This window comes from Pipra filicauda, unplaced genomic scaffold (assembly GCF_003945595.2).
Source record: "Pipra filicauda isolate LSUMZ 115617 unplaced genomic scaffold, ASM394559v2 scaffold337_size785800_pilon, whole genome shotgun sequence".
Classification (NCBI taxonomy): domain Eukaryota; kingdom Metazoa; phylum Chordata; class Aves; order Passeriformes; family Pipridae; genus Pipra; species Pipra filicauda.
In genome coordinates, this window is record NW_024104462.1 from 294,182 (window position 1) to 305,941 (window position 11,760).

Genomic DNA, 11,760 nt, shown 5'->3' on the forward strand with positions numbered 1-11,760 from the left:
TTGGAAAATTGTGATCTTAGCAGTGAACCCAAGGGGTCCTTGATGAGACAGAAAGGATCCTCTACCTGGGTCCCAGGTAACCACAGATATGCACGTGGAGCCTGAGCTAGGTCAGGATAGAGTATTCCACCGAGCAGGGCTGAGCTCCCAACATCCTTTCTCCAGTGGTGCTACAGGTTTCATGATGCACCTGCAGGTGCAGAAGGGATTGTTTTCATTCACTGACTTTTTGGGCCCCAGCAACTGACTTTCTGATGCTGCCTGACTGCAGGATAATGCTGTCCTGGAGCTTGTCCCTCAGGCTCGAGTGCCAGGTGAGCAGGGGTGAGTGAAGTCAGAGAGGGAACACATTTGTCACTGTGCCACAACCAGCCCAGGTGGGGTTTCACTGGCCTCAGGTGTACCCTGATAGCCCTGCCCTGTGGGGTCCTGGCTGGGCACAGACACGGATCTGGATATATCTCAATCCTCCAGGGATTGCATTTCCGCTCTGGGGCCAAGGCAGTTGCCTGTGGCTGCCTCCCTCCACAGCCTCTGGAATGGGCCCTCTCTACCTCTTCCTTGTCCTGCCACAGAGGTTCCTGGCTTTTACAGGGGGACAGGAGATTCCCTGCCCTTGCCTACGTGAAGAGCTTTGTGAGTCTTCTGTTTGTCCTGCTACAGTGACCCCTGGGACAGGGAACTCTGCAGCTGAACTTTTGGATGGTGGAAGGTAAACATCTCTCCTGACTTCAGTTTGAGCAGGGGCATTACAGTCTGTGTGATAAATGCTGAGCACCTCTGTACAGCACCAGGGACCATCATATTTTTGCAGGGCAGGGAGCAAAGTTCCCCTGGGAGTACTTTGCTCTGAGCTCTGTGGGTCTGAGCAGGCAGCTGGTGCCACACAGTGTCCCAGCAGTGCCCAGGATGAGCAGAGCCCCTCTGAGCCAGGAGTGGGTGGAAAAGGCAGAAGATACTCACGTGGCATGATGCCTTGGTCTGCCAGCTGCTCACGGGTCCTTCTCTGCTGGAGCCGTAGCTGTAAAACTGTGAGAGAGAGAGTGTCAGGGAAAGGTGCAGGACTGTGCTGAGATGCCGATACAGAGCGTGTGGGGGGGTGTGTCTGTGTGTGGCACTGAGGTCTGGCCCTGATCCCTGCTGCTGCTGGACCAGCCTTGTGAACAGAGTGCTCCAAGCCAAGGGGTCTGCCAGGGAGGAGCTGAGAGCCCGCACCCACCCAAGTCCTCCCTTCTGCACCAGTGGGCAGGGCCGGGCTGCTCTGCCCTGGTGCCTGGGACAGGCTGAGCCCTGCCTGGCACCTGGAATAGTGGCCTCAGGTGACCCTGGCTTCAGCTCAAATAGTTGCTGAGCTCTGCACTCTGCAGCTGGGAGGTTCTCCCTCGTCCCATCACTGTGGGTTGAGTAGAGCTTTCCAACTCCACCACCCTTCTGAGGGCCTGACAGCACATTTCCAACCCTGCAAGGGGCATGCAGATATGCTTACTGTACCAAGGGGATGCACATAATGTGGTGAGGAGCAAATAGTGCCATCTCTGTGAACCCACTGCTCCAAGGACCTCAAATCTCCCATATAACTCCTGTTTAGGAGCAATGCGCTGACAGATGGGAATGACCCCAGTGAGTGCCATGGCCTGAGCTACAGAGCATCAATTAGGCATCCAACAAAGAAGCACCTCTCAATATCTGCAGTATGTAATCACAGCCCACCACACACCTGCTGCCTGCCTCATGCAAGGCTGCAAACCTCTGCATGGCCCAGGGCTGCACAGGTTAGTTCATCCCATCTCTCAGGTAGCCATGCCTGGACTTTGACTCCTACACCTTTGGTTTTGCAAATTTGTCTTCAAGAAGACACCTGTATCACAAGGTAGAACATAAAACTTACTTCCATTCTTTCCTGCTGGAAGCTCAGTACAGCTTGCCATGAGGACATACGCCTTCCAGCAGTCACAAAACGACTGCACACACATCCCCTGCCCACCAGCACAGCCCCAGACTGCCTCCCCTCAGCTGCCCGGAATGACCCAGCGTTGGAAGGAGAAGAAAGGCAAGAATAGCCTTTTTGTCCTTGGGAGCAACCTGCTGAGCTCTGCCAACAGCTCATGTCACCAACACAGCTTCCCTGGGACATGGGATGGAGCTCAATAATAATCCCTTCCAGAGCAGTGCCCAGAGCATGAGGCTCCCTGCGATGCCATTTCTTGTGACTTTTCCACGTCTTCTGTACAAACCATATCTCGCATTCAAGGCAAATGTTTAGTGAAAGCCTCGTGTGGGACAATGATCTCCTGTCAAATTCCAGCACTTCTTAGGACACCAAAGATAAATTCTTGTCGTGAGGAAAAAATGTAGCCTTCAGTATTTTGTAAAGTCTGTGTGTGTGCTGCTCTGCTTAGGCCAGGGTGAAGCTGGTGGCTCTAAGTCACTGGCAAACCTTGCTGCCAGGAGAGTCTGTAGCCCTCCATTGCCCCATGGAACCACACCCAGTCGGTGCTGGTTCTGCCCATGGACACAGATCTAGACCCTCACACTCTGGTACCTACACTGGACCCTGTTATCTGCACCCCCTTTGCAGAAGGTCAAACACCTCAAGGGCCCTCAAAACCAAATAACACAGTCCATGCCTTGGGAATGCCCATCTTTCCTCCTGGACTGTAGAGGCAGTTAAAAGGTAACCAGCTTGTGGCAGGTATCTTACACGGGGTGAGCTGTACCTCAGTTTCTGTGTGCAGAACCTTCTCTGTGACTGCTTACGATGCTGAAGAGCTGTGCAAGAACTTGGCCCTTTCCCAGAGGAAGAGATGGATCTTTATGGAATAGGTGAGCTAAGGGAGGTCAGAGACTGTCCAAGAATAAAAACAGATTTGTTGCTCACCCAAGAATGGTTCTCTGCTCTCCTAGTCCTGGTCCAGTGTCCTGGGCATTAGAGTCCCTTGCCTTCAACTGAGGCAATTTACACACAACATCACATCACCAACTGGGATCAGAGACAGCAAAGCCTTCCGGAGTCACATACACCACCCTGCCAAGGACACAGCAGCCTCCCCATCTAGCTGTAAAATATCCTGAGTGAGGATGCTCCATCACTTCCCTTCACAGCTCCCACGTGTGCCAAATTATTTGCACTGTTTCACTGTGACTTCCAACACGGCCAGACCAAGGGTTGTTCCACATCCACATTGGCAGGGGGATTCTAACAGTCAGATAACTGGTTATTCAAGGTCCACATTCCCTGCTGCTTCTGATTATTTCATAGCCCTTCCCAGCAAACAAATAATTTGCCAGTCTCAGGGAGCAGTCAGCTGTCAGCCAGGCCAGTGAGGATAAAAAGGAGATGGTACAAATTCCCTTGGAGCATATCCTGGAAGGTGACGATGAGTTCCAGTGTAGTGGGTATAAGATTCATCATCTGCCGTGATGCAAGAAGTTTTGAAAACATGCATGTTTCACTGCCATAGCTCTCCCTCTACTTGTCTGCAGGAGCAGCACTTGGGAACACAGATTTCTTAGATCCCATGGCCTTCCAGAGAGCGGGGCACAGTCCAGGGGATCCCCTCCTGCTGCAGATGGCTCATGCTCCAGCTGACAGCCTCTCCTTTGCCTCCTACACTGAGCACTGCAGGTAGACCATCACAGAGGGGATCAGGGATTATTTAATGATAATTTTGTGCAAGGAGAAAAAGTCTCCAATTTGGTTTTCATGCTGACAGGCAAAAAGGTTGTGACCCAGCAATGCCACTGACTGCTCCGAGTGTGGGAGCTGAGCTCTTCCCTGGCAGGTCATGCAACCTCCCTGAGGCACAGACTTCATTGTGGACCATGCTGAGCTTACAAACTTCCTTAAGTTTGGCCCATTCTTAAGCCACAGAGCAAGGAGGAAAAGTTTATCCAGCCATGTTTGTTCAGGGCACGCTGTCAAAAAATGTGAGGACAGGCGAGTGCAAGTGCTGGCCATTTCCAGGAGCAGCACAAGCTCGACTGTTGAAACAGTTATTTCAGCCACCAAATATTCACCCAAATCTGTATTTCCTTATGCATGGATACATAACTTGACTCCCATAAATATCTCTGTGAACTTCCAAAGCGTGTTGCAAACCACCTGAAGAAATGTAGTGGACAGTGTCAGACAATAATGCTGAACATCCCTGCAGCAAGAGGCAAAGCAGCCTCTGAGGCAAGTGTTGCAGCTTGGCAGATGCCAGCTCAGGGTTTGCACCTTTCCCTTACAACCAACAGTGCTTAAAAACAGGGTTAGAGGAGCCCCTGGCACCATACAAACCACCACCACTTAGCTGCCCCTTTCCTTGGAATCTGTTGAGGCTGTGTCTCACCAGCTGCATTTCTGTCCTCTTCCTTTGCTGAGCTCCTGAGTCCTGAGCTCCGAGTGCCACCACTCTCGATGTACAGGAATTAATTTTTCATGAATATTATTACTTTTCAAGAGAATTGCTTTTGCTAACACTTTAGAAGAACATTTATGATACAAAGAATGGTGGCTGGAGCACTGAAGAGACAATCTTGGCCCCACACCCCCAGCATCCTTGTTGCCTGACTGCACCAGCTTGAATGGCTGTACCAGCCAGGGGGCAGCCAAACACATTGGTCCTGTGGTACCAAGCTGTGCTGACACCACCAGCTGCCACCAGCTGAGAGAAAGCCTTTCTTTCAGCAACCCTGCTCCCTCCTGTGGTACCCCATGATGAGAAATCCTCCCTGGATGATGTGAGACATGTTGGACATATTCCAGTGATTTCGCTCGTGAACTTCTTCTGTTAGAAAACACTGCTCCTCCCTTCTATGCCAGCACCAAGTCCCTTAACTGAAAACAGTTTTCAGAAATGTCCTCTGCAGTGAGGCTGTGTCATTGGTGCACACAAGACCTCCTGCTGTCAGTCACAGCTGCCTCTGGTGACCCAAGCTCTGAGCACTGCCCGTGACTTGCAGTCGTGAGTCATCTTCCTCTCTAGGACCTGAACTCAGAGGTTTAGGAAGCTAAGAGGACAGCTTCGGCCTTGCCTGGCCTAGTGATGCACAGAAAAGACATGTTCAAATCTTCTCTCCACCCCAGGAGTAGGCAGGTCTGGCCATCTACTTCAGTCTCTGAGGGTGCTTTGAGACCAGTGCTCAGCAGACAGTCAGGGTGGGCTGGGACTTTTATCCCCTGCACCAGAGCATCTCCCACACTGGGGTATTGCCAGAGCACTCCTACCACCATCCTCTGCTTGGAGAATTGGCTTTAGCAGCACAGGGGGCTGAGCAGCACGAGAAGAGAGGGGAGTGCCCTCCTGGCAGGGTTCAGGACTAGGACAGGCAGGCAAAGCCATGGCTGACTTGACCTAGTGTTGGGGACAGTCTGTTTCCAAGAAGGAGGATGGATCAGAGCCTGTCTCTTCCCACCAACACTTGCGTAGTGGCCAGAGCAGGTTCTCTGGAAACTCACAAGGCACAAGGCCGTCTCAGCATTCAGCTTGTTCTTGCAGCTGAGTCAAGCTGCCCAGGTGGGCAGATGCAGATCTATTGCTGCTTCTTGACTTCTGACCCAGAATCTGCCCCTTTCTCTGATGGACCCTCTGGCAGTGGGGCTGACTGAGGCACAGTCCCTACTGCTTCAGCTTTTTCCAGTTTTCTTATGTAGTTTCAAGTGAAATTCCAATAATTCACAGAATCACAGAATTGTTTAGTTGGAAAAGACTTTTAAGATCATCCAGTCCAGCCTTTAACTCAGCACTGTCAAGCCCACCACTAAACCATACCCCCAAGTACCACATCTATTTTTATTGCTGGTTTCCTCCCTGCCCAGGCTGCACCAGCACCTTTGCTCTGATTGGGAACCATGTTCACAATCAGTGCAATTGCTGTTCTCTCATCCGAAATGAGTCACTGCTGCTGCCAGAAGTCATAGTGGGGCAGTTACCTTCTGCTCCCTCCACTTTGTGCTGCACCAGTCAGTGCCTCTGGGGACTGGCAGAGGCACCACCTTATGCCAGCTGGACCCAAGTGCACGACCGTGTTGGGAGTCAGCAGTCTGACAAACAGCTGAAGCTGACACTGCCACTAAAAAAGCAGCAGCAAGTCACTGTCCCCTCTGCCAGCCACCCCAGCAGCTCATTCCTGCCCTCTGTGGCTCAGAGCTGGGGTTTGGGGAGGGCGAGTGCAGATCGGTGGGGCACGGGATGGGGACATCTCTGTTGGGGCCAGGGGGGAGTTGGCAACAAACTGGGAACGGGGAGGAGGGACTCCTGTTTGCAACAGCAGCAGTTTTGTTGCCTGTCAAACAGCAGCTGAGCAAATGTGAAACACGGGTTTGTCCACGGCCACGGTGTGTTCCCAGAGGAACCTGGTGACTTGCCCCTGCTCACACACACTGGATGGCAGAAAACAGCCCTGGAATCATAGAATATCTGGAGTTGGAAGGGACTCACAGGGATCATCGAGTCCAGCTCCTGGTCCTGTTTTGGACCCAGCCTCCTTCCAAAGGCAGGACTGCTGCAGGCTTTGAGATTGGCTTTACATATAATGTCTGAGGCATCGTGTGAGCATGGTGGGGGACAGCAGCTGCCCCATGGGGTCCCTTGACTGTCCCAAGGTCCCAGCAGGGCCGGAGCACAGCTGGAATGCTTGCACGGTGCAGTCACGTGGCTTGTGGCCTTCTCAGGGCTGTGTCTGTCTCCCTCTGCAGCTGTGTCAGGAGCAGGAGCAGTATCCACAGCAGGGTGCCCCACAGGCAGGGCTGGGAGCAGGGGGCTCTGTTCCAACTGGGCAGCAGGCTGGCATCAAATCCCTGATGTGGGGGCTGGACGTGGGTGAACGTGGAGTCACTCCGAGCTGGGTGACAAGCCAGCCAACCTCCTGGGTGCTGACACCAGCAGAGCACCGCAGGACTTGTTTGTCAGGAGCTGCTGTTTTGCAAAACACCTTGGCCAGGTTCTGTCCTGAGCCCCTCCATGGCTCTGTGCTCTGGTGACAGCCATCAGCCACACGGGATTTCTCTGTAGGATCATGTCTCCAGGCCCATGTTACCCTCTGACAACACGGCCCCTATGGGAACCATGTGAGCAGAGATGAACCTCAGGAAGCTGGACATGGCACTGCTCAGCCAGGACAGCCATGGAAAGCCCTGGTCTGTCCTTTCCCAGGTGGGTGCTGCTTTATCTTTTCCTATGCTGTCACTTCAGAGGTGGGAGCATTTTACCTTCTCCCAGGCAGATGTGCTACAAATATGTGTGTTATCTGGGGGATTGCCCTGAAAATCTTGTCTACATTGGTCAGAACCACATTTCTAACCCCAAGTTTGGGTCTTCAGGAGCCTTGGAAGAGACACAGGACCACAGCTAGCTAGCAAGGAGCCCAGACCACCAAATGGGCACTACCAGCTGTGAAATCCCTCTGAGGGCTTTCTCCATCATGATGTGCAACCCTGATCTCACCATGGTCCTGAGAACAGGCTCTCACCTTGGAGTCTTCCCTCCAGCACACCCTGAGCAGCCCAGACAGATGTCCCCTGAAGCACAGTGAGGTAGTTTCAATCTGTGCTACAACACACACCCTGAGAAACGTGACTGTCTACTGAAACACTGAGGTATAAGATGCCAGAAAAACAAAACCAAGCACAAATCCATCTACATAAAGTCGGCGTTCTACAAAAACTTCACAAAACAGTCTCATCAGTTACAACGAGGCCATGGTTTGAACACACACACTGACAGTGACCTGCACGAGTTCACAATCCGAGAGGAAACACAGGCTCATGTTTTATCTTTGGACACCAGGAAAATAAAAATAAAGGTCCGGCCAAAATGCCTGGCCTAACACCCTACCAAGACCAACTCTCTTCTGCCTCTGTTGACCTGCTGATTTTGTTCCAAATCACTCTAGCCACCAGAGGCAGACAGAATGAATTCCTCTCCCCTCTCAGCTTCATTCAAGCCCTATGAGCAAGAATGAATCCTTTCCCTCATGGAGCCAGGCAAGGCTTTTCTGCAACCCCACCCCTATGTGTCCATAATTAGGCCTTGGTACCCCATGCCAAGCCATACAGAGCCTTATTTATAGTGTCAGACTTTCACTTCTCACCAATTATCTAAACTACCACCGAGGTTAGGCAGATATTGGCCTTGCAAGCTCTTTCCATACCACTGTAAGAAAAGGTAAGGGTTAAGGTTAGATTCGCATTTGTCAGTTTTGTCTGTTGTGTCTGATGCTGCTGCTGGAGAATAACTGGTTTGTATTTAAAGAAAATCACATAAATTATTGTCTCTGGAAAGAGTTAAATGTGTTTCTGGAACAGCACTTGGACGTCCTAGTTGATTTATCCCATTGATAGTTGGAGCACATGGGATAGCATGGCAGACTTGAAGAATCATCATTCCTGCAAAATTTGTCAGGATGACCTCAGATCAGAATATTTATCTTTGACAAAACAGACAAAATAAACAGGCACACAAATCCTTGAGGAAGGGGAAGGGGACCCTGCAGGACAGCAGCATGGAGGTGTTTTTCCCTCTCTCCTCTGGAGTGGTTCCTGGTGCCCAGCACTGGGGTAGCTGCTGTTTCTCCACATGGCAGAGCTTTGCTGGTCCTTCACTTGGACCACTGGCGAGACCAGAAGAGGAGAAACCACCATGGGACTTCAGGGAGGATTGCTGGGCACGCTGTGAAAAGCCACTGCTTTTCCACCACCACACCAGCCTTTCCTGGACAAGCTTTCTTTTCCTTGCTACTGATGCTGCCAGACGGAAGCGAGAGACCAGAGAGACGACGCTCGAGCCACACCTACGTCCCACCACCTTCTAGTTGCCACCTCCTTGCTCCATGTTCTCCCTGAAGCATGACACAGAGATTAAAGGGATTCTGGGATGAAGAAACAAGTAATGTATCTCTAGAACTATTTAATACACTCACATAGCTCTTTCAGCTGCTCAGCATGTGCAGGGCATGGAGAGAGAGCAAAAGTTTAGTTACTAAGATTTATTTCAGCCCTCATTAATATTGTCCTGGAATCCTTCAAAAGGGATTCAGACTCATCATGAGTCATGGAGCACAGTTAATCCTTCCCAAACCAGCCTCACACCTGCCTGCACGAGACCACTTCCAAAGCGATGGTGCATTGTCAAGCCTGGCTCCTTGGGGCTTGGAATTTTGGGAGCTGATCCCTCCCAGTTCTTTGCAAGCTACACAGCTCCCTGAAACTGCTGCTGCCCTGTGTGACAGCCCTTGAGCCATGCAGGATGGTGTGGGGCAGGGTGACGGGTTGTTTGAGACTTTCATCCCTCTTCCGAGGAAACGGAGGATGGTAAATCAGAGTTCTGCACCTCCTGCCATCCTTGGGGCTTTACAGCTGACAAAGCCTGCACACGGAGCAGGGACACCAGAGAAAACTCTGTCCCATAGAGATTTTGAACATAAAAGACATTTCATTAAATGTTAGCTTTTTCATCTCTATTCCCCATGTTATTAAAAATCCAGCACAAACTGAAAGCAGCATTATTGACTTATTTGTGTTCCTCAGCATCCTGCTCTCCTCCCCTGTCTCACACACTGCGACAGCCAGAGCTGTGCTGTGGCCATGTCCCATGTCACCTGTAGTGGTCCTGGATGTGGGGACAGCGAGGTGCAGACATGCATTTGGGATTCTGGCAAGCCCAACTCCAACAAAATAAATAGGCAGTTGTGGGAATAAGTCATGAATAAGAATGCTCCACAAATTGACTGTCCTAGAAATGCTGAAAGGCACGAGAATTTATGGACGCAAAGACCCACAAAGTTTACTTTTCCTGGAGAATCATTTGAAAAATATGTTTAGAGAGCCCACTGTTGGTTCCATAATAAAGCCAGCTTACAAATAAACCAGAAATGAGCCTTAAAAACAACCCTGGTTCATTTGAAAAGAATGCAGGGACAATGCACAGCCCATCCTCCGCTCCTCAGGGAGGTGGCAGTGTTGCTTTGTACATGCTGGAGGAATTGTTACAGACAGAGATTTTTTTTCAAATGAACAGCAGTGTACCATAATATACCAACAAAATTTAAGGAATGACTTAATCTAATGAAATGTAAGATCAGAGGGATATGGAAACCACACCAAAGACCTGGACCCAAGCTTTGTATAATTGAGCCAGACTAGGACAGTTGTGTTTGCACACACACTCTGGGGTTTTCAACCAACTGCCAACTTTGTATTTGCTGAGAAAACAAAGTTTAAGTTGACCACCCAGCTATCTAAGAGATCCTGATAACACCACTCATATCTCCTGTCAGTATCATAAATCTCCAATTTCATTATCTACAATGCAGAAAGAGGCAAAAACACACACGGCGTGGGTGACATGCCAGAGCGGGTGCAGCTGATTTGTCTGAACATCCTCATAGATAATATTCCCAGGGAGATCTTCACCTCTGAGAAGGTCAGAGAAAGCACCTCGAGAACGTTTTTTGACATTTCTGTTAAAACTGCAGTTATGTTATTAAAAAAACTACAAGTCAAGATACCCACTCCCAAACAGAGCATACTTACTATAGACACAGCCAGTGACTAAAGGAATGAACGTCCAGCAGAGGGGCTGATCAAGAAGCGACCGTCCCATAGTTCACCTTCACTCACCTTCACTCACGCGGAGCGTCCTCGGAGAAGCCCCTGAGCGGAGCTTCCCCGGACTTACGAGCCGGAGGCATGTTTTACTGCAAACCCTCCGCGAGTGGCAATCAATTGTGTGGCTCTGGTTTTATTTCTCTGATGATGTCACTTTAAATACTTTTCATGTTCCATTTGTTATTTTTACTTCTAAAAATGACGCATTTCTTCAAATTCATTTTTCTCCAATTAGTCACAACCTAATGGAACCAGCTCGGCTGCCTGCCTGTCAGAGACAGTGTCGGCCCGTCCACACCGCGACTGTCACAGACAGACCCGCCAGAGCACCTGGAATACAGGGACGGCAGCAGGCACGTTGTTTATCCCAGATGCCCTTTTGGCTTCCTGCCCAAATCTTTTGCAGCAGGGCCAGAGCAGGAGAACTGGGAACTGCAATTTTACCAGAAAAAAACACAGACATAAATCAAAGACAATGAAAAAACAGGAGGAAAAAAGCAACAGAGAGGAAGGAAGACGCGTCTCTCCACTTGTGGAACAGTCTCTGTAAGAGCAAAGCCGTGACAGCTCTACAACCCCTCGAATCTTTGCTCGCATGCTGCTTCCGAACATTTAATGCAAAACAGTCTGTGGCTACGGCTTTCCCAGAGAGAGAAGGTTTAAGAGAAATCTCAAGGTTTTCCCTACCTGATCTGAATTTGCTCCGAATCAGCAAAGAGTGCTCAGACCCCAGGAGTGTCATGGTGACTCAGGGACCAGATCCAGACGCCCCTCACTTAAACCATTAACTTCCTCCACAGGGAAAAGCCGACCAGACCGTGGCTGGTGCTCAGGATTCATCCAGCTCTCCTGGACTCTTTGGGTCCTTTTACAGCCGGCTGGCAAGAAGCAGCAAGTGGCTTTGTAAGATTTGGTCCCATCCAGCACTGACCCTCCACAGACACCAACTGCTCCCCTTGTGCTGTGTTGAACTAATTAACGTGGAGCCAGCGGGAGCCTCCTCCCGCCCGGAGTTTACTACCAGCAGCTGGGTGTCCTGGCTGATGTCATCGTCTAGCGGGGAGCAGCGACTATCGGAAAGGGTCTTAGCAAAGACAGAAGTTTGATATCTGATACTAATTACTACCGGCCGTACGCAGCCAATCCGGGCGCTCCCCGTCTCAGCCGAC

At 50.6% G+C, this 11,760-nt stretch overlaps 1 protein-coding gene across 2 annotated transcripts in view; it reads right to left on the bottom strand.

The window, feature by feature from the left end:
- MYOCD (myocardin) overlaps positions 1-11,387 on the bottom strand; it is a 35,137-nt gene extending 23,750 nt beyond the window's left edge. The window contains exons 1-2 of one of the 2 annotated variants that reach the window (XM_039384067.1): positions 11,279-11,387; positions 964-1,029 (exon numbers count right to left, since the gene is read on the bottom strand). In XM_039384067.1, the coding sequence (XP_039240001.1) occupies positions 964-1,029; positions 11,279-11,333 (121 nt within the window). In that variant the 5' untranslated portion in view covers positions 11,334-11,387. Of the gene's footprint in view, positions 1-963; positions 1,030-10,516; positions 10,586-11,278 lie in introns of those variants that run through there. The other variant, XM_039384066.1, reaches the window with a different exon arrangement.
- Positions 11,388-11,760: the final 373 nt, after the last annotated feature.